At 38.8% G+C, this 22,824-nt stretch overlaps 1 protein-coding gene across 6 annotated transcripts in view; it reads left to right on the top strand.

The window, feature by feature from the left end:
• Window positions 1-2,898: 2,898 nt before the first annotated feature.
• The window catches only part of SHC3 (SHC adaptor protein 3), a 69,465-nt gene continuing 49,539 nt past the window's right edge, over window positions 2,899-22,824 (top strand). Inside the window, exons 1-5 of one of the 6 annotated variants that reach the window (XM_048046102.2) lie at window positions 2,899-3,447; window positions 3,925-4,117; window positions 4,438-4,522; window positions 5,114-5,268; window positions 5,403-5,567. In XM_048046102.2, the coding sequence (XP_047902059.1) occupies window positions 5,418-5,567 (150 nt within the window). In that variant the 5' untranslated portion in view covers window positions 2,899-3,447; window positions 3,925-4,117; window positions 4,438-4,522; window positions 5,114-5,268; window positions 5,403-5,417. Of the gene's footprint in view, window positions 3,448-3,924; window positions 4,118-4,437; window positions 4,523-4,545; window positions 5,568-22,824 lie in introns of those variants that run through there. The other 5 variants (XM_048046106.2, XM_048046104.2, XM_066988026.1 and 2 more) reach the window with 5 other exon arrangements.

Below are 22,824 nucleotides of genomic sequence, written 5' to 3' on the forward strand. Positions count from 1 at the left end.
TTATCTTGTTTTATTTATTTATTCATTTATAGAACAGTAATGCCCCATTAGTCTTACAGAAGCTGAGGTCTGACTCAAACATCCAGTAAGTAAAAATTCAAAGTGATGTGAGTTCAGTCTGTGGCTTTTATTTTTTTATTTTTTTTCCCCACGCACAGAACGCTCTGAAATAGAGGTACACAGTCATGGCTCTTTTTAATGGCATTGATGGAAACTTCAGTTCCTTTGGATTTTTCTGTCAGCAATGTGACAAGTCTCCCTTAAAATCACAGGAGCACATAACCGAGCTCTGTGTGCGGGTATACCAGAGAGAGAGAGGAAGACAGACCTTGATTGATTAAGTATGTACAAACAGAATAGACATATCAAAAATCATGTAGATTTTTTTCCTTATTTAAAATAGTCATGCACCTTGTTAAGAAGTTTAAATCATAACATTTTTTAGCTTGTCATAACATTATTTTGTTTGTCTGTAACCCTGTTATCTGAGGTTGTCTTACATATATAAAGCCTCATTAGGGCTGAGGAATACATCAGTAAGAGATTTCCAGTAAATATCTTTCTCATGCAAGGAAAGCAGGTATTCTCCCTTCTCAATTAACAAAAGTAGAGAGGAAATATTCCCACAGGATATTAGAAACTTTTGTATTATTGAAATGCTATCTTTTTATGTGAGCAATCAACCAATTGTGATATTAAATATTCTGCAAGATGATTTAATAAAACAGAACATTAACTCTTATGTCTGTCAGATTACAATGAGAGGAACAGCATCCTATATACCAATGATTTAATGCTGTTGTGTTAAGTGTTTAGAACTTTTTGTAAAGAAAGCATCATAAGTAGTCCTATTACTACTTTGTGTGAGTTGCAATCAAAATTCACGGCAACATCTGTGTTTAAGGTTATCTGACATTTTCACTGTTTCTTTTAACTTAGCTAAACCTAAATCAGTTTGGAATACTTTCCTTCCAAAATCGTTTTATTTCTCATGCTTATCTTTTGAAAATCCATTTGAATCCAAAAGCAATTTTTCCAGCACTGGGCAGATATGGAAATGGACTTCCAGCACAGTTTTAACATTGTTTAGCACTTGGTTGCTTATAGTATATATTTACCATAATGTTGTACTGGAACTAGGTCTGTTTTCTGATTCTGATGATATGATTAATATTTCTTTATATATATGCCATTGAAAGTCACCTGCTGTGCATTCAGGAGAGCTTCTTACCAAAGATGGTGGAACACTCCAATTGTGCTGCCTGCGCTTCCCTCTGTATGGTGATAAAAAATCTGTATCATCAGTGCCTCCTACCTTTGCATTTGTAGCAGTTTAACCCCTTTACTCCTCATCCTAACAATGGAAACCAAAATTAAGTTTCTTCTCTTTCCTTTCTCCGATCTTACCCTCTGGTATCTTTTTTTTTTTTTTTTTTTTTTTTTAATCTCCCCTTTCTGGGTAATAAAATTTCCTTTCTTGTGAAATGGGGGATGTAGATGTAGTTAAGATACAGAATGAAAAAAGTCCTCAAGAGCCACTTGAAGGGGAAAAAGGAGGAATGTTGACATGGAGCAGTGACTGCATTGTGCTGAGATGAGGATCCATGAGGAAACAAGACTGAAAAAATGATGGAGAAAAGTTCAAAACAAGAAAGAATACTCAGAGATGCCAAAATTATCAATAGTTCCTAAGAAACAGTGTATTTCATCAGAGACAGCGAACACCCACTCACTATGTATGCATTGCTAGGTTTATGTATTATTTTGCTTTTATCAACACTGAGTTTCCACCTGCCATTTTATTACTGAGTCAACAATGGACTCATTTTTCTATGGCCATTTATTACTTATGGTAGTAGTGTCTGGCTCACATCCCTGGAGGAAAAAAAAAAAAAAAAAAAGGCTCATTTTTAACTTGGATTCACTTTACTAGCTGGCCTAGCATGGTTGCAGAGAGATTAGAGGGAAATGGTGCATTGAATGTCTTACTGTCAATGGTGCACTGATAATAGTAGTAACAAGCTCAGTGGGTTCAGGCTAGAGTGCTACTGTACGCGTGCAGGCTACAGAAATGTTGACAGAAATGTCCAAAGATGCCTTATGATGCTCTGGCAGTACAGATGAAGTGACTAGATCCCAACTTTAATTGCAACTTAAGAGAGTTGACAAGTTTTCCTGGTTTCATTATTTCCTGGAGTTGGATTTGAACCTGCTGCCTGCAAGGCAAAATTTTCTACCTTTTCTGGCCCCTAGAATTACAATAGGCCAAATTGCCAAATGTTCACTTCTCCCACTTCGGGGACAGATTTTCAAAGGAGACCAGTTCCCAATCAGACACTGAAATGAGGACCAGATTTCAAGCCCTTGGGAATTTGATGTCTACTGTTCCTCTGTTCTTCTATAGCACTAAATGTCAGACATCCAGGAGAGTTCAACATCCACCAGATGTCTTGGTAGCTTTTCTGTGTCCACTGAGGCAGTGACAGAAATTAGTCCTGCTGCTGATGGTATGGGAAGCATTTATCCTCTAGCTTTCCCTTCACCTCTCTTTCACTGGCCTGATGATCAAACTACTTTAAATATTTTAAATATCCACTGTGCTAATAGGGTAAATAAGAAAGTAAGAATCTGCTTTTTTTTTTTTTTTATATATATATTGAGAAAAAAAGGCTTTTTTTTTTTTCCTCATCAGAGATTTCTGAATGCAGACCTGTGAAATCTGTGAATCTGCTGGTGCGCAGACAGAGCAATCGAACATCAAACAAAATGTGCACATTCATGTTCCCACCCTGGATGTAAATGAACCAGCTGAAAGGATACATCGGGGAGAAGCCCAGGTCCGACTCCCCCGTTTTCCTCACCTGCCACCCCTTTAGACACCCCGTGCCTTTCTGGCGGCACCCTTTCTCCCACAGGGGCTTTGCAATCCTCCGTCGCTCGCTCTGATGCCGGCTTCATATTCTGGTGTTGCTGCAAAAAAAAAAGATGCCGCCTGTGCTGGGAATGGGATCTTCCACTATTTAGCAAGTCTTTGCTGAATGAGTCATCAGAGCCGGCTGGTATTGGCTGGGCTGGTGAGCACCCAAGGGATTGCCTGGCAGAGGCTGCGAGGCCTCGCTTCATTCACAGAAATGTGGGGATGCTAGCCAGCCCTTCCATTCACACACACAGCGTCTCATTCACATTTTGCAGTTTTGCTAGCCGCTTCTAATGAAGAGAGCCATTTGGGAGCGATAGGGTTTTCTGGGCAGTAGAGACAAGTAGAAATAAGCCATGGTGTGTACGTTTGCTGTTGCTATGCTAGGAGGATGAAGAGAGGAATGAATGCTGTGTGGATGCTGTGGCAGGTTTGCAGTGTGGTGATGAGAGGCTATTCCGCAGATCACTAGATACCTGCCTTTACACTGACTAGGACATTGCCATTATTCATCACTGCGGGGATAAGAGGTGCTGACTTAATTTACTGTCATGAATATACTAATTAAATACCTGTATTTAAGCTGTTTTGGCATATTTGCACTTTGAATACTGCAGCCTTTAGTTACGGAAGAAGGAAAGAATACCAGATGATTTTTCCTTTAAAATGTGCTGCAGTTAGTCAATTGTTTAAAAAACAACTTTGCACAGTGAAACTCCTCTGGTCTGAATTTGATTTTAATGCAGTGTGTATTGCCCAACGTCTAAAAGATATTTTGCAAAGAAGCTCAATTTATAGAAAAAAGCCTATGGTTTGTGATGGGCACTGTATTTCACAATGTTGTATAAATTTTGTATTAAAAAAAAAGAAGAAAAAAAAAGAACAAGAACAAAAAGAGAGAAATGAAATATCTGTTTTCTTCATATTTTTTCTACTCCTCATATTAACTGTTTGTGACTGACTTGATGTTTAATAACAGCTGGTGTGTTTTTTTTTCTTTACTGCAGGACATCTGTTTGCTGGTAAATGGACTTTTGAATATTCTCTTAGTACTTTCCAGTTTTTCAGAATTATAAGAAATATTCCAGTGAATTGAAGATCTATTTCACATTTTTCTTCAGAGTGAATATCAGTGGTGAAAGAAAAACATCTCTGACGCTTGTTGTCGGACATCAGAAAAATACTTTTCTTCACACATAGGTACTTTATGTAATCCTGCATTAAAATAGAAGGTGGCTTTGGAGTAACAGAGGAGAAGGATTACTTTCTCTATAAAAAATTGGATGTGACAATTTCTGTGAGAAACAGCATTGACACAAATGCATTTGTAAAATCTGTTATGCTGCTTTTGTGAAAGAAAATGTGTATTTTCTTTACTTCTGTCATCTGCTTTTAAAATACTTGTGTTCTTAAAGGTATTCTGAAAACCAAGGTATCTGTGCTTTGCTGGGGGGAAAAAGGGGAATGCATATGTGTGTATATTAACCAGATATTTGTTATCTAATTGTGTCTTCTTTTAGATTCACAAATATGTGAGGTGGAAGAATATTTAAGCAGAAGAATAAAGTGTGGTGTTTTACAAAGGCTGTTAATTCCTTTTTAAAGGTAATTGCCTTTGGTATCAAGAGGGATGGTGGGGGGGAGGAATTAAATGTTGGAAGGAAATATCTGTTTGAGGAGATAGGAAAAGGAAATTTGAGAATTGATTGGTGCTGGTGTGCTGTAAGTGGGTGGATGGCTTTTTTTCTTTCTTTTTTTTTTTTTTTTTTTTGCTACAGGAAGTGATTTGCAGTGTTCACTGAGCCTTTTGTTGAAAAGGGTCCTTCTCATTTGTGTGAGTCATGCTTTTGCTGTGAGCGAGTTGGCAGCTCTAAGCAGGACTGGGATCTCTGTCATAGAAAACTGTTACTTCACCCAACCTTAACGTGGAACCAAAAGAAATTTCTTAAATATATCTATTTTTTTGTTCTTCCTTATACTCCTTGCTTTTTTACCCCGAAATCTTGTTATCTGTCCGTGTTGCTATGAATCGCCTGCTATGTTAGCACAGGCATCTCCTGCGTTGGCATCAGATTTGCCAGAACATATGCAGGAAACTAGATAGAAGGGCATGCTTCAACGTACCAAGTATAACCGCTTCAGGAATGATTCGGTGACATCAGTTGATGATCTTATTCACAATTTGTCCATGAACAGCAAGGTCTCAGCAGCTGCTACGACTTCAACAGCACCTTCATACCTGGTCTCGCCAGAGGTTCTCCGCAAGGACCAAGAAGATGGACCCACAACCCTGTGTACCCTCATCCATAAAGTGTCCCACTTGAAACTCTCTAACACAGGCAACCTTTTGGGTATCAAAAACCTGTCCTCTGCAGTAAAGGAGCTTGCTGTCTCCAAGTTGCAGGGGAGCTCGAGTGCTTCTAGCTCAGCAGCAGGAGCTTCAGACAACACATGTAACCTTGTCTCTGCTACTTCGTGTTCTCAGCAGGACCTGAGCAAGATGAGTATGGGGAAAAAAACACCATCAGAGGAAATGCACCCGGGAGGTGAAGACTGGAATCAAAGTAGCAGTTTTGTCAATAAACCCTCTCGAGGATGGCTGCACTCGAGTGAGAAGATCCTGGGACCTGGTGTGACGTACATTGTGAAGGTTGGTCTGATTTCTTCCATTCTCTGTTTTTATCAATGAAAAATTCTCTGCTGGTTTTGATGACAGGCTAGACAGGCTGAAAGGATCTCTATTTGTATGCTCCGTTTTTTTCTGTGCATAATGCATGGTATGTAAATGCAGGAAGGCAGGGTTCGAAAGCAGTGCTAATTTCTTATATTAGAGCAAATCTGCAAATAGGCTTTTTGTCAGATAATGTTCTAGTGCTGGGTAAAAATATTGTTTTTAAGCTAAAAGCTTTTTTCTTACTTTTCTGGTTGTTCCCCCCTCCCCCCCCCCCCCTTCCGAATTTAGGTTTTCAGTGTTATCTAGCGTACTGTATATATATTGGATACATAGGCTTCCAATATGTCTGGTGCAATCTACAGTAGGAAGGAAAGACACCTTGATGTATGAAGAACTGTTTATCTTGCATGATATTTCGGTTTCAAAACGCCTTTAAGGGCATAGGATATGTTTTTAAACTAAAAATATATTTGAAATCTTGGAACACTAAGGCACAGAGTGTAATACTTATCATGTTCCACAAATAGAAATACCGTTTTGGGTAGAGCAGGAAAATGCAGCTTTTTTTACATAATGAGAATTCAGCCACCTTAAATGTTATTGCTCTTTTCAGTTCATTGATGTCAAGTACAGCAAATCATAAGTTCCTAAGGTAATGTTTTTGTACGCGTTGAAAGCATTTTGAAATGACCTATTACATTAGAGCCTTTAAGAATAAGGTATATGCAGTGTTTTTTGTAGTCAGGTAAGATACTAGTTACACCTGCCAACACAGTCTGAACTAAGTGTAAAAACAGTGTTATTGTCCAGAATTCATTCTTCAGTCACCATGCTGTATTTGCTGAGTGGCTTTTGCATATTAAGTGTTAAACTGTTTAGTAGCAGGCTATTAGTAAGATTACAAGTCTATTTTAATCTTCTTTTTGGTGTAAAAGTCACGGCATGACTTTGTATCAGGATGCTTTAAAACTGAATGACAGCCTTGTCGCTTAACTCTTAACAGTTTTTCTCAGGTCTCATTATCCATAGCAGGGTGCCTATTTAACAGTTAGACTCTAAGAAGCAGTTTTCATTTCTTTCTGTTAGTAGTACATTTTGTAAGTGACGGTGGACTGAGTCAGTTGGCCAATTCAGAGCACCAGAACTCTGAAATAGCACTTTTTGACTATTTTGAATTTTACTGGGACTACGAAAGAAAAGGAATGTCAGTGCTACCTTTCAGAATACAAACTGCTGCTCTGTTACTGTTCGAGAAGTGTCTAGATAAAAATGTCCCACTGATGCTAGATGTGGTGTGGAGACCCTGTCCTTCTCTTGCACTGAGATATTTTAGTTGACTAACGATCATTACATATTCTCCCATTATCTCAGGAAATTCAGCTGTTTTATTTGTTATTTTGCTAAATAGACAGACATTCACTGTGAGAATTTACTGCTGCTGTTTGTTTTACCTGAAAACAAATACAGTATTCATTTTCTAAATTTTTCAGTGGTTGACTTTATGTATGCCAGAGGAAACTAAAATGCTTGACTTGAAAAGAAAATTAAAATTATGTACATGTCGACTTACATTTAAAATTATACATGAACCCATATCTAATACTCATACTAGGTACTGATACTAGAATAAGTATTTTAATTAGTGCATCTGGTTTCAAATATATGTAAGTGTATTTATACATATCACATGTATTAGAATTTTCAAAACAAATCATTAACACTATACGACTTCTGTTCTTGGTGCTTTTCCTATTGTTAGAATTTATGGAATTGATTTTTTTTAATGGAATATTGTTTCTATTGAAACAGGTGATATTTTTAACTTTGTGTTCTCTGGTTAAAGGTTAAAGGCTAAAAGGTTAAAGGTTAAAAAGAAATATCAAAATCACTGGTTAATGAATGAATGAAAATAAACCAGCCCTGGTTAGGCCATAATTTGCCTGTTCATTAAGTATCTCAGAATTTTCCTTGGCAACTGCAGCATTCATATAGATAAGAATAGAAGTGCAGTTCCCACATCATTAAACACTGTTAGTTCCCAGGGCTTTTATGCATTCAGACCATCAAATCAATACATAGATAATGTACACTGAAGGGAAACATTCCTTGGATACCTCATGGCTATATTGACTATCTGGGGGACTCGTACCATGTTTAATTAGTACCATATGCCTTGCAGAGCATTCCATATGCCATTAGTTAAATGAGACAAAAATTGGATTTGTTGTTAACCAGCAAAGCTTTTACCATTTTGTGTGCAAATGTGCACTGGATTATATTTTCTCATTAAACCACATTCAAAACTTGAACACTATCTACGGGACAGGGTAAATTGTCACTACTGGGCAGATTGATAACTCATATTGGAATCTCTTGAAGTAAGAGAAACAAAGTTCCTACATGCAGTGTATGACAAATCTATGACATTTCTATGACACTCTTTCCATTAATTTCTATTTTCTGAGCCTATAATGGTCAACAAAATTAAACCCGCAAAAGTGTAATTTTGTTAACTGTTTTTTTGGTACTGCTAATTATTATTATTATTTTATTTTTTTATTTTTTGGCCATTTTTTAAAATGGGCAGTGCAACTGTAACTCTCAAAATTGAGTGTAAGGTTATGATAAATAGGAACTGTGTTCTGATCTCTGTGGTCTCCTGAGGTGGAATTATTTTCAGCCATAAAACTATGGGCACTTTCTGTATTTTCTTTTTCTCCCTGTGGATTTTACGTTCAATTTTTATACATTATTTTAATGGGAAAATTTCTTCACAGATATATAAATAAATAAGTTGTGTAGCAAATTAGACTTTGGCTATAGCCATAACCTGAGACTTAAAGTGATGAGGCACAGATATTTTACTTAACAGTACTGTTGAACAGTTTAACAAATTATGGAATAATGAAAAAAATGAAATGATTTGCAGTGATGGAAGTCATTGAACAGCTTAGTGTTTTCTCCACAAAGGGACTGATTACTATAGAGTGATTTTAAATGTTCATGCTGTCAAAAAATCAAATACATACAATAAAAAAGTTCAAACTTCTGTAATGTAACAACGATTGAATGTTTCAATGGAATCTATTTGTTTCCAATGATAAAAGCCTACTGATGAGTTCAATTGGGTAATGGCATAGATGTTTTGAGTTTTGGTGCATTTAATTCAGAGCACAATCGACAATCATGGTAAGAGGCAAATGTACATCTGCCTTTAGGTAACTGACAGTTGGGTTTTGTAGTAAGTGCTGATGAGTTTAAAACACTATTCTTCAGCAGTTCAAAACTAAAGAAAGACAGAGCACTGTATATTTTATTTATAGTGTACATAATATAAATAATTTATAATATAATTTTAAAATCATGTATGCAATATATCCAAAAGAGCCTTAAAAAGAAGACAGTGGTATAGAAAAGACTCAGGTAAATCTCATAGGAAGTACAAATACAAAGATAATATATGGGAGAAGAAGGAAACAGGACTTCATCCTAAGGAAGCACGACAACCCTTGCAAATATCACAGTGAAAAGCGAACTAGGTTATTAAGATTATAGCAAAGTATATAGAGAGTGTAATTTCTGTAACGTTTTAACACATTCATATCTTGGGAGGAGATAACACTGATTTACATCTAATGAGGAAAACAGATATCTTCTGTGAAACCATTCAAACATATCACCAAGTGAAGGTTTCCGTTCTGTAAACATTTTTGCATGAACTTACAGAAATATTCTGATTGAAATAATTGAGAATACTGTTATATGTGGAAAGTTAAGTATGTGCTTAAGTATGAACCGTATTATTGAGTTACTTGCTCTTATTGCATCCCTTTATGTTGCACTATAGTATTGCCTTCACCTTACATACAGGACAGCTATGATTTTAGCAGATCTCTGCAAGTAGACACCGAGTTAACAAAATCACTTTCCTTTTTAGTGGCTAACCCAGACTGCAAAGCACAGCCTTAAATGGAGCTAACATGGTGGAAACTGCAACATATGCGGCCTTCCTGCAGAAGACCTCAGGGCTCTGTGGAAGAACATTTCACTTTTATTTTTTTTATTATTATTCTTTCTTTTATTTTTTTATATGTTTATTTTTCCATCTGTTTGAACAAGAATTAGTTTGCTGTTCATTTAAAATAGGAGCAAAATACAAATGCTTTATGTCTTTGCGGTGGTACTCTTTGTCCAGCTGTTTGAAAGGTACCCAGTGTACCTGTAAGAAAAAGAGAAGAGCGTTCTTTGCTTTCTTCATACTCCGTTAAATAGACATAAAGTCAAACTTACAACCTACTTTTTGTCTTTTTATTTATTTTTCAAAAATAGTAACATTACTGCAGGACTTGTTTTTTTCCTTTTTGATTGATGCTATATTTACCATCTTTCCTTGTAGAAAAATTAACATTTATTTTGTTTCATTTTTTAATTTTTGAATTCTGCTTCTATTGCTCAAGTTGCAGTGGTGTTAATGGTTTATCAATGATAGTTTGATATGACCTGAGCAAAAACCCAGCAAGTAGGATTTTGTGTATGTGGTTCCATGAATAAGGAAAACGTTCCCAAAACATCCTCTTTGTAATGAGTTTGTGTTAAAGAAGTGAGTTCTGTATTTCAGCCAAATGGCGGTAACAGCACTGAACACTGAGCCTTTAATTCAGATTGTGCTGTCCCATGTACCCCAACAGTTTTAGCCAGAGTTCAAAGACTAATGAGACTGGCTCATCATTTTGGATTTTAAAGATGCATGCATGCATTTCATTAAGGGACAGAAAAGGAATAGGTGACAAAGACAGCATTGGGTATATTACTTTGCAGCAATATTCCTTCACATTTGCTTTGTTGTTGTTTGGGCTGTAAAAGAATAATATTGATGCTTGTTACTCTGTCCAAAGCCCCTTTTTTGAGCTTCCTGCATCTGATATACCATGGGTCTGTTGTACACTGCACTGATATGAAAAGAGAGTTTCTCGCAGAAATTAAATCAGATCCTACAAGCAGAAATCATACAGTAGAGTCTTTAATTATAATATTATTCTAATTACAGGAATCAAGTATTATTACTGCACATTTGCACACCTTTCAGTGAAAGAACAGCACCCAACCATTTCAGTGCTGAAGGATCCAATGCTCAATATGAATGTCTGGTTGGCAGTACAGCTAGGGTATTTCCAAAATGCCATGGAAGCTTTGACATAATTTCTGCACCTAGGGTTATTTTGTAAGTGACACAATTGGGGCACTGTTAATGTTGATTTGAATAGCTGAATTCAGAACTACATTTTTTTAAAAGCAAAAATGATACAGTTTTAAAATCCACAGATAAATTTTGAAAATTGGTTTAGGAGGCAAAACTGCATTCAGCCAGAATTCTTTCTCTGTTTTTTCTCTTAGAAATTGCACTGTTGTTTTCTTTACTTGTCCTCAAATAATGGTTATAGTAAGAATATCATGTGTCCAGTGTAAAAATCACCCACAAATACAAAGAAAACATGCGGATAAAACAAAATCTTCAGACAAAACCCATGGCTTTCTTTGCTGCTAATGCCTTTGCTGCTAGTGGCAAGACAGGCTTTTGTCTTGGCTACAGGGCACTTAACCCAGCCACACAACCCATTGAGAAATGTTTCTATTAGCACACTAGCTGTTCTTTTGCTCTAGACTGGCTTTGTTTTGTTGTAGGAAGTTGGAGTGCATGCACAAAGTATCAGTATTAAATTTTCTTGGTGTATTCTATGGGAAAAATGCAGATCTGGCCTGGGACAGTGCCAGAGACAGCAGTCCTTCCCGGCTGCTGACGCTCGGTCAGGGTGAAGCATGCCGTGGAAGAGCAATGAAACAAATTCCATAGTTACAGTGAAACAAGTGGTTCAATACTGCTTCCATGCATTTCTGGACAGTCCTGCAGTATTCATATTTTATGCAATTCTGCACACTCACGACAGCCTTCAACACAGCTTCACTTCTGGCTGAGCCAGGCTGGCCTGGGGCAGAGCCCTTCATTCTGACTTGCAGTGGGAACAATGGTGGGGCCCAGTGCAGCCAAGTGCCACTCATCGTACATTTTAGAGAGGGATGGGGGCAATTTCATAAGGGTATTCTAGCATGTTTGTATAATAAGTGATAGCTATTCCCCTAGATTTTTTTCGAATAAGTTTTTCATAGGGCCAGAAAAGATTTCTATCTCAAAAAGTTGACTCTGACAAGCCAAGTCATGGCTAAAAGTTATGAAACACAGATTGAAAAAACTCTTTGAAAGTAAATGAAAGTGTCAAGCAAGAATACAAAACAAGTAAAAATAAATGAGGTGCAGAGAGACACAAAGAAAATAGTGTGAGGTAAACAGAAAAGTCTGAGGTAAACAGAAAAGTCTGCTTAGGCTTTTTTTTTTTTTTTCTCTTTTCCCCCACAACACAACCACATGATATTTACTGTCAGAGGGTTTTTTGTCTCTTTCTCTCTCTCTCTCTGTATCTCTCTCTCTCCTTTTTTTTTTTTTTTAAAAAAATCTCAGACCAAATCCTGAAATCTGATACAATAATTGACCAAATACCAGAAATAACAAGGACAAAACTGAAACAGATATACAGTATCTTGGGGACTGCTTGGCACCATTTGTGTCCTGGATTTGCTGTTGTACTAATAAGCCTTTATTCCCATATTTTGCTCTTCTTAGCACAGAAATGATACAAGGGAGGGCATGTCTCACCGGAAACCGGCATCCTGAGTGGCATTTGACACTGTATGACTCTGATGAAGCAATTGCCGAAAACAGAGCTGTCCCTTTGCTTATAGACAAGCTTCTTCAGTTTGCCACAGGGTGTTTTAAAAGTACCCTTAGCTCCACTAGAAATAAAGTGTTTCCAAAATGATACTGTCTCCACCCAATACGTGGGCCAGACTTTATTTCCAGGTGTTGAGCACCGTTGCTGCAGTTTCACTCACTTTGGCCTGCTTCTCTGCTGAAGTGTGAGCAGGAATGGAGAGAAGAGGCCGGGTGGGCAAGCTGTGGTGAGTTCCAGTGTGAGGTTGCCCTACAAACATGGTGAAAAAAGTACTGTCCAGGTGTGGGGAATCTACCCCAAAGTGGGCTAGAGGCAGCAGCTAGGAAGCGGTGGCACCCCGGCCTACTCCTACTCCTACTCCTCTTACCCTAATCACGTTGGGGCAGGACAAAAACCCACGGGATTAATGAGCTTGACAAGGGCCAAGTTTGAAACCTCGCTGCTCTGCTGGCAGCACAGCAATAAGTTTTGCTCATGTTAGAGACTTTGTCTGGTGTATTTTGATGGCTTGATATTAGCAATATTTATGGTTTTATTATTATTATTTTTTATTTTTATTTTTTAGCTCAGAGTTCTTAAATTCAGTACAGGTTTTTCAGTGGTAGGCAGAGTTTGCTATGTGATAGATGTCTGCAGAACTAGAACTGATGCTCAGCCTTTAGAGGTTGGTGCAGCAGACTTTTCAAGTTGAAACAGGGATGAGACTACTTAAAATATTTTTAAGAATGAGGTATTGATTACCCCTGGATTTGACATCATTTGTAGCCATTCCTTTGTTACAGCAATAGTTATATTGGATAAATATCAGGTCCACGCCAGATGAGAAAACTCAAAATACTGATTGTTGAAGATGTATCTTTCTGTCATTTTGGACCTTGTGTAAACAAATTTTATAGTCAAAAATAAACAGAGACCACTAAGTAAATAGAACCATTACCTCGCCTGAAGGATGTGCAGTTCTGCCAAAGAGCCGAAAGCAGAGCTGATCTGTGGGGAAGGAGCTGGGTGCTGGAGGTGCCCTGCCTGAGCTGGCTTTGGACTCAGGGACCCTGGCAAGGGTTGTGGGGAGGGATCCTGGCAAGGCTGGTGGGCCTCCAGTCCCTTACGGGAGTCCTTGTGGACCCCTAGCCTTCCAGGGTTCTTCAGGGCCTCCCTGCTGCATGAACAGGCTGTAGAGATTTGTTGTGCTTTAAGTCTGGCCCGTGATGCCTCTAACCTTATGTCATCTGTTCTGCACACTGGAAGTCATACGTGGAGTGCTCTTACTGCAAACACAACTATCGAGTACATTTTCTTAAGAGCAAGAAAGTTGAAGATTGGTAAAGATTCAGGTATAAAAACGTGTTTTAATTGCTAGACTCATGTGACGAAAACCAGGGGTACCTGTACCATTGATATATGAAAGGACTCTCTTTCCCTCCCTGTGTATTTTGGATTGTCTGTTTTAACACTGACCCTGTCCTTCCAAAATCACACCTTCAAATGTACAATTTTGAAAACATCAGTATAGCTTTTCAGAAACTTAGCTCAGGTTTAGACTCAGCTTAGTGGAAAAGCACCTGTTACGTCTTCCACCTTCTGTCTCTGTGCTTTAATAATACTCCTCATTAAGCAGTTCTACTTAATTTCTAAGGTAATGTAAGTTATTTATTAAAGGGATATATCTACAGTCTCTGTATTTATGGTTTTGAATATCTAATTAAGATGTTCAGCTATTGAAGCATAATGTTTTGGCTGCAGAAGCTTTTGCATGTTTGTGTTAGAGGAAATCTGATGCAGAACATAAGCTGCTACAGCTAATCTTCATGGTTCTTTAAAAGGAAATATATCTTAGTGGTTATTCAAGGTAGCAAGCAAAACAGTCTGGAAAGTGTTCACTCAAAGTATGCATCTGTGCAAATGAGACATTTAATTTGTGATATTGTACTGCACATTGTAAGTGATTAGTATCACATTGCAGTAACTGCATTCACCTTGCTTTATATTCCTTAAAAAATTAACCTGAAAATATAGAATTAAAGTTTTTACACGTGCAGCTTGCTTTTCATTAAAATTTTTGGCACATCCAAAAAATAGAGGCGTAATGCAGAACATGCTTGTATATGAAATGATAGTATAAGTGGTTGTCCAATGTGTGCACTACTGATTCTAGCACTTATGATTTATTTTTTTAATGCAAAAACATGCATCTAGAAGATAATAACAAAAGAAATATTGCATGTGCAAAACTGCTGATACTTTTTTTTTTTTTTTTTTTGGTGGAATCTTATGAAAGCCCAATCCATTTGGCATCTGCAGTGTATGAATATTTTTCCGCTAGGTGTTGGCAATCTTATTTCATCCTCACACCAGTAAGAAGTAAGAAAAAGGTCTTTTCTTTGAAGATATGTTGTTTTCAACCCCATTTGAGATGGAGATTAGAAAATTGACAGAATCAAAATTTGCTTCCCAGCAGTATCTTTCCCCTTACTAGCAAGAAATGAGACCTTAGAGTTGACTTAAGAAATTGCTTTTCAAGATAAGATAAAATATATTCTTCTTTCCCTAGCTGAATCCTTGGCCTTTTTTTTTTTAAAGGAGTTCTGAATCATTATCCTATGATTTGATTTTGAGATGCTGCCGGAAGGCTTTCATGAGGGAAAAATGTAAAACCAATATTAATATCTTGTGAAAATTATAGAGGTATCCCAGTTGGAATGGATACTTCTTTTGATACATTTTTATTTGTTTGGTTTTTTTTAGTTTTGTTTTGTTTTTTCCTTAATGGTAAAATGCCCTGCATTCTCATGTTTTGTGAAGCTCTCTACAGCTACTCCTGTCTACAACTCTGATACAGAAAAAGTAGAAAAATTCCCATTTATTCTAGTAAAACCAAGTGAAAATACATTTTAGCAACAGAAGAAAACTATACTTAGAAGTCTGGAGAAAATATTGTACAATGTTGCACAGCTTTTCTTCAGATTTTCCCTTTTCCTAGCAACTGTTAATATTTAGTCATGTAAAATCTTAATAATACTTCAGAATTACATTAACAGATGTAGAAATTATTGCTTGATGTTGTTCTACCTTCTATCCTTCTGTCCTCATATTGGTGGCATGTTTTCTTTGGCAAATGCTGCACTCTTTCTGGGCATTATTCTCAAAAATATTTGAAGGCATTCAGAATATGTTCATATTTTCTTTAAGGACTTTTTAAAAATCCCTAGCTACTGAAGAAGAACTTTAAAGATTTTCTGGTCTCTGTGGGGAAAAGAAAGGAGAACATGTTTCCATCTTTTTCAGTGTTGGCAAATCTCGGTATCTTCTTATATATAAACATCTAAGTCCTTTTATTAATAGATATATAGAGCTCATATTTTTAACTTACAACTGTCCACAAAATATTAATATACTTACATTTATTTGTATGCGCCTTTTCAGAAATAACTTTTTTTTTTCTTTTTTTTCTTTTTTTTTTTCCAATCATTCTTTATAAGTATCCCTGAAAACAGTGGCACCGCATATTTTGGCATACTTGTAGTCAATATAATGGACTTCATGGTGTCTGTATAAATATAATTTAAAACATCCATGTGTTTATTTTGTATATATAAAATAAAAAATAAAAATGATTTTTTGACATGTTAAGGTGGATTGATTATTTATAATTTGAGCAAAATCACATGAAACATAGATAAAAATACTTGCCTTCCTTTGTTTAGAAACTGATATTTCTACTAGCAGGGAGTCAGACTTAAGAAGAATTTAGATGAAAAAGTCTTTCTGTATTAATTAGTCAATGTAAGACACTTTGTTCTATCATTGATCTTAGGATCCTTCTGGAAGTCAGTGTCCCTTTACTTATGTTATTGAAAGCCTTCATAAAAATCTTCAGGAAATTCTCTGTAAAAGGAGTTATATGATTAAAGCTAGGCATCTAGCAAATATGCAGTGACTCACAGTCATGCAGTGAAAATTTGAAAACGTGACCTTTCTTTTTATTATTTTGCACTTTGCGTGATAAACAAACACTGTTACTGTTTGGTGCAGTGAATCAAAATATATCAAGGCACATATATACAGAGAAAGCCTCATTTCCCTGCAGTCTCTTAGGAAAGTGCTTTATAACTCTACTATGATAATTAAATCAAGAGCTTATGAAGATTACCTTTTTTTTCTTCTTTTTTTTTTTCTTTTTTTTCCCCAAAAGAGTTTAATAGTATAATTTTAACAGCATTACTGGTACTGAAAATCCAAACTTTCAGTTCAAAGAACAAAACAGAGAAGCAGTACATTGTAAATTTTACAAATTGCCAAAATGTCATTGATTTATACTAAAAATAATATTTTAATTTAAAAAAAAAAAGTATGTAAGTCATACAAATAATTTCTAGGAGGTAATAGATCTCACACAAAATACATGTGTTTGTCTCCTAAATCCTTTTATTACAGTTGTGCAAAAGAATCTTATGTTCAAATCATAGAAACATAGAATGGTTGGGGTTGGAAGGGACCTTAAGGACCATCTAGTTCCAACCTCCCTGCCATGGGGTACACCTCCCACTAAACCAGGTTGCTCAAGCCTTCATCACCTCCAGGTATGCGGCATCCACAGCTTCTCTGGGCAACCTGCTCCAGTGCCTCACCATCCTCTGAGTGAAGAATTTCTTCTTAATGTCTAATCTAAACCTATTCTCTTTTAGTTTAAATCCATTACCCCTTGTCCTAGCACTACACTCCCTTGTGAAAAGTCCCTCTCCAGATTTCTTGCAGGCCCCCATTAGGTACTGGAAGGCCACTATAAATTCTCTCCAGAGTTTTCTCTTCTCCAGGCTGAACAACCCCAACTCTCTCAGCCTATCTTCATAAGAGGGGTGCTCCAGTCCTCTGACCAATTTTGTGGCCCTTCTCTGGTCTCACTCCAATAGGTCCATGCCTTCTTGTGCTGGGGCCTCCAGATCTGAACACAGCACTCCAGGTGGGGTCTCACAAGACCAGAGCAGGGGGGAAGAACCACTTCCCTCGCCCTTCTGGCCATGCTGCTTTTGATGTAGCCCAGGGTACGATTGGCTTTCCAGGCTGCAAGTGCACATTGCTGGCTCATGTCTAGCTTCTTATCCACCAACACCCCCAGGTCCTTCTCCTCAGCAACAATCCTATCTCCTCAGCTCTCAATCCATTCTCCACTCAGCCTATGTTTGTGCTTGGGATTGCCTCAATCCAGGTGCAGCACCTTGCACTTGTCCTTGTTGAACTACATGGTATTCTCATGGGACTATCTCTTGATCCTGTCAAGGTCCCTCTGGATGGTGTCCCTTCCCTCCAATGTGTCAACCTCACCACTCAGCTTGGTGTCATCTGAAAACTTGCTGAGGGTGCACTCGATCCCACTGTCCATGTCATTTACAGAGGTGTTAAACAGTTCTCAGCCCAGTACCAGCCCCTGAGGAACACCACTTGTCACTGGTCTCCACTTGGTCATCAAAGCATGGACTGCAACTTTTTAAGTATGACCACCCAGCCAATTCCTTACCCACTCGTCCATCCATCAAAACCACATCTCTTCAATTTAGAGACAAAGATGTCACATAGGACAGTGTCAAATGGTTTGCACAAGTCCAGGTAGATGACATCAGTTTCCCTTCCCTTATCCAATAATGCCGTAACCCTGTTGTAGAAGGCCGCCAGATTTGTCAGGCACGATCTGCCTTTAGTGAAGCCATGTTGGCCATCCCCAGTCACCTACTTATTTTCCATGTGCATTAACATAATTTCCAGGAGGATCTGCTCCATGATGTTGCTGGGCACAGAGGAAAGACTGACTTGCCTGTAGTTCTCTGGGTCTCCCTTTTTTGCCTTTTTGGAAAGGGGGGTTATGTTTCCCCTCTTTCAGTCTCTGGTAACTTCACTGGACTGCAACAACTTCTCACATATGATGGAAAGATGATTACGTCTGCCGGTTGCTTCTGGACCCATAGATGCATTTCATCAGGTCCCAAGGACTTGTGCACCAGCTCTTCTCTTATAGTGGGTGGTTACTCATTCTGCCACTCCCTGCCTTTGTCTTCTGTGACGTGGGCTAAGTGTCTTGACTACTTGCCAGTGAAGACTGAGGCAAAAAAGTCACTGAATATCTCAACATTCTCCATATCCCACGTAAACTGGTCTCCCATGTCCCACAGTTTCCCTAGTCTTCCTTTTATCAGTGATGTACTTTAAAAATATTTCTTGATGTCTCTGGACAAAATTAATTCTAATAGGGCTTTAGCTTTCCTGACTGGTCCCTGGCTGCTTGGACAATTATTCTATATTTCTTCCAGGTTACCTGTCCTTGCTTCCACCATCTATAATATACCTTTTTGTGTTTGGATTTGTCCAGGAGCTCCTTGTTTGTCAATGCAAGCCTCCTGGCATTATGCCCAACTTCTTCTTTGTTGGGATGCACTGTTCTTGAGCTTGGAAATGTAAGCTTTGAATACTAACAAGCTTTGTTGGGCCCCTTTTCCCTCCAGATCTTTGTCCCATGGTACTCTATCAAGCAGATTCCTGAAGTAGCCAAAGTCTGCTCTCCCAAAGTCCAGGGTAGAGGGCTTACTGCCCTCAGGATCCTAAACTCACCATTTCATGGTCACTGCAGCTAAGGCTGCCCTTGAGCTTCACATTCCCCACTAGCCCCTTCTTGTTGGTGAGAATGAGGTCCAGAATAGTACCTCTCTTTATTGGCTTCTCTACCACTTGGAGAAGGAAGTTATCAATGCATTCCAGAAACCTGGCTGTGGCACCACTCCTGTAACAATCTGGTGATTTTCCAGATTCAATTGGCCCTTTCAAATTCCTTCCCTTTGACCGGAAGGACTGAGGAAAATACTACCTGCACTCCAGAGACTCTTAAACACCATTCCCAGGGCGCTGCAGTCCTTCTTGGCACTCCTTAGACTGCTCCTGGCAGCATCACTGGTGCCCACATGCAACAACTGCAGCGGATAAGAGTTAATAGGCTGTATAAGGGGCTTGGTGGTCTCTTGGTGACATCCGTTATACAAGCTATTGGTAAGCAACACACCTCTCTGGATCGTGTGTCAGGTCAGCAAATGGGTGCCTCTGTACCTCTCAGAAAAGAGTTGCCTATTACTACCACCCATTGCCTTTTCTTGGTTGTGCATATTGTGCTGGCTTAGCCAGCTCTAGCATCTCTCCTGGTCTTATGGGTGTCTCCTCTTCAGCCTGCAGAGGGTTGAAGTGGCTCTGCACTCAGACTTTGGGGAAAGACTCTTCCTCCTGCTGCTCCTTGCCGTTGCAAGCTTTCATTCTTTTGTGATATTGGCATCTCTCCCTTGTGTGTGTGCTGGGGGAGATTTGTCTGTGGGTTGTGGGCCCACTGAAGACTGCACCTGTAACCAGCTATCTAACTCCTCCTCAGCATACCTGATGCCACACAGCCTTCTCACTGCTTTCTGTAGCTCTGCCTCAGGTGCAGGAAGTCCTCCACCCAGGAACACCTTTTGCAGGAAGCTCTGCCACCAGTTCCTGCCCCAGGAGAAAGGTCTAGGCACTTCCATCAGTCAGAATTCTGCACTGCAGCCCCGCCCTTCAGCAGCTCCAACTGGATGGAGGCATTGGCCACTGCTGGTGTAGATAGTGCAAGGCCCGCAGAAGAAGCTGCAACCTTTGCTCTCAAACAAGTGCCCACCATTCTGCCTTGAGGGTCAGGTAGGATGAGTGCCCTTGACAAGCGCAGATGATCACAGAATGGTGCCCAGTTGCTGGGTACATGGAGTCTCCCACTTGGCCTTCAAGAATAGGGGACCTCCCCTTGTTCCTGCCCACGCAATCTGCCCTCCACAACTTGGCTGACATGCTCCTAAGTCTGTTTTTTGTATGGCTGGGGGCTGATCAACACTACTCCTGGCCTGGCCCAAGACTCATCAGCCACTCTCATGGGAGATTCTGGTTCCTGGCAGGTCTCTGCACTCCCCTGATGTTTCCCCAGTGCAGGAAACAACCCTGTGCGCTACAGTCCCCTGCTCCGTTGCAGAACTTGCCTGCACCGGAGCTCAGAGCCTTGTTAGGATAAGACTGTTTGTTGAAAGAATGGGCTAACCTTCACCAGTCAAGAACTGTTAAAAAGTCTGCATATAAAGGGATATTTATAGTATTTTAACTCTACTGAAGCCAGTTATTTTACAAGACAAAATAGGAAATAAGTAGGTGTTGGTCAAAATTGGGAGATATTATTGGGAATGCTTTGTTTTCCTCTTGCTCTTTACTGAAGCAGGGAACTACCCATTTTTGGGAGAAATGCAAACCTATTGACAGCCATATCCATCATTGTTTGTACTAGTTCAGAAGCCCTGTTGGTTTACTTGTCTCATGGAGCAATTCGTGATGATAAATTTACAGCTGAAGAGTCAAGGCTTATTTGTAGTTAAACCCTGAAGAAGATGTGTTTTTAGATTTTCCGTTCCACTTCCATCCAATCAATTCTTACTTAGAGTTTTCTGTCTGGATTAGAACACACATTCTTTAATGAGAAAAAACCCTTTGGGGGACATATTGGTTCACTGTAAAGCTCTATACATGATTACTTACTGGTATAAAAATCACCAACTGCAAGAGTATGAAAGCACAGAAGAGTGCTTATCTGTTTTTCAGAATAGCATATGTTTATGACACATTTTTAGTGTTAGATTCTGACAATGTCTAAATATAGGGCCTTTTCCTCATTCAGAATAAGGCAGCCAATGTTTCTTTCCTACAGCATTGCTGAGCCCTGGAGCAGGTGCACCATTATGCAGATACTGGGGAAGCACAGGGCAGTGAAGCAGAGCATTCCCCTTTGGCATATGCTGATGGAGCAGAGGCATCAGGCACCCTCAGAGGCAGTCCTGAAGAAGTGCCTTGTTCTGGGTGAAGGGAGGGACACGAGGCTGTGTAGGGGCTGGAAGGATATACTGCTCTCTCCTCAAGAACATGTGGATAGGGACCCTCTCAGCCCTCTCTAGCTCCAGACATGTCTCAATACAACACTGTGGGGTTCCTCTGGCTTGGTGCAGTCCTTGCACTGCAGGAGATAATTGCTGGAGAGGATTAGTTTGGGTATTCAGAAAGTGTGTATGTAGCAGAAATCTCTGAAAAATGTGCATACTTCTTTGTGTAGCCAAGAGTATATTTTTTAGACAGAAGACTGATGAAATTTCAAAGAATGGACTGTAAAAATATTTTATGTTACTTTATAACATGCATGTGCAGGATAACATTCATGTTATGTAAGATTTTGATATCATTTTACTTGATAGCTAAGTAGAACATTTAAAGGCAAATATTTTTATCCCAAACTACCAGAGAAACTGAAATCTCTAACAGCTGACTCGAAGCTCTCTGACTGCTGCTCATATAAATTTATTTCTCTCTGAATATCCAGTCTTCCTTCTGCCCACAGCTTTTTCTAATATTGTAACTCACCCTACATTAGAAATGTCACAGAGCTAATCTTCTATTCTATCCTTCTGCTTAAAATATCTAGGTACTCTGACACAACTCTGAATGGCTGCGTGTATGCTGAGCCCTTATTCTCACTGTGCTGCTATCTGCTCAGGAGATGTTAGCCCATGTTTGCCAAAGGCAGCCCCTTTTCCACAGTTAGCACTTTGCCTAATCAGCAGGACCTGCAAAAAAGGGGTGTCCTGCAGATATCCACGGTGCCAGAACTGGGGTACAGTGGTGGCAGGACAGCACACACCCATTCTTTGCTTACAAGCAGGAGAAGGTTTACCTGCGGTTTCGCAAACAGCCTCTTAAAATGTGCTAAGGTTAAAAACAAACAAATAAATAAATAAATAAAAGAAAAAAAAAGTTTCACATTTAGAGTGCAGGTTTTTAGAAAATGCTAACTTTTTTGGTGATATGGAGAAAAACCTCCCTAAACTTCTGTGTGTGTCTTGTTTTGGTTTAGGTTCGAAGCAGGTCCAAAGCTGCAGTGCAATAGCTGACCCTTGAGTCCAGCAAGATTTAACGAGCTCCCACAATGGTCTAGGTTCCAGATCAGTGTCTGAGCCTCTATCATCATGTGTATGAATTCCCTTTATATATACTCCTTTTCAGCATAAATGTGTTAATTATGTATTTAAAAGTTTTCAAGTGTAAATTCAGCCTTGGGAGCTTCCCACAGTGTTCAGTACTCACAACTGATCATGATATCAGCTCATATGCTAACTCTTGTCTGCTGTACTGATGGAGCATGTATGGCACAGCTTCAGCCTGTGCTGTGTAGAGATGTCTTCCCAATACCCATATTTCTAAAGTGGTCCTTTTATTCGATGTGAATTCAAGACCTACTTAACCTAACTAAATGAACCATTTACCTGCTTTAGATGTGTCTGAAAGTCTTTCTGCTAACTGGCAAGAGGATTTAGGCTTTTTAAGCTGCTGTGTAAGCACATCATATTTTATATCATTATGTAAGAAAAAAA

The sequence above is a fragment of the Anser cygnoides genome, chromosome Z (assembly GCF_040182565.1).
Source record: "Anser cygnoides isolate HZ-2024a breed goose chromosome Z, Taihu_goose_T2T_genome, whole genome shotgun sequence".
NCBI classification, from domain to species: Eukaryota; Metazoa; Chordata; class Aves; order Anseriformes; family Anatidae; genus Anser; species Anser cygnoides.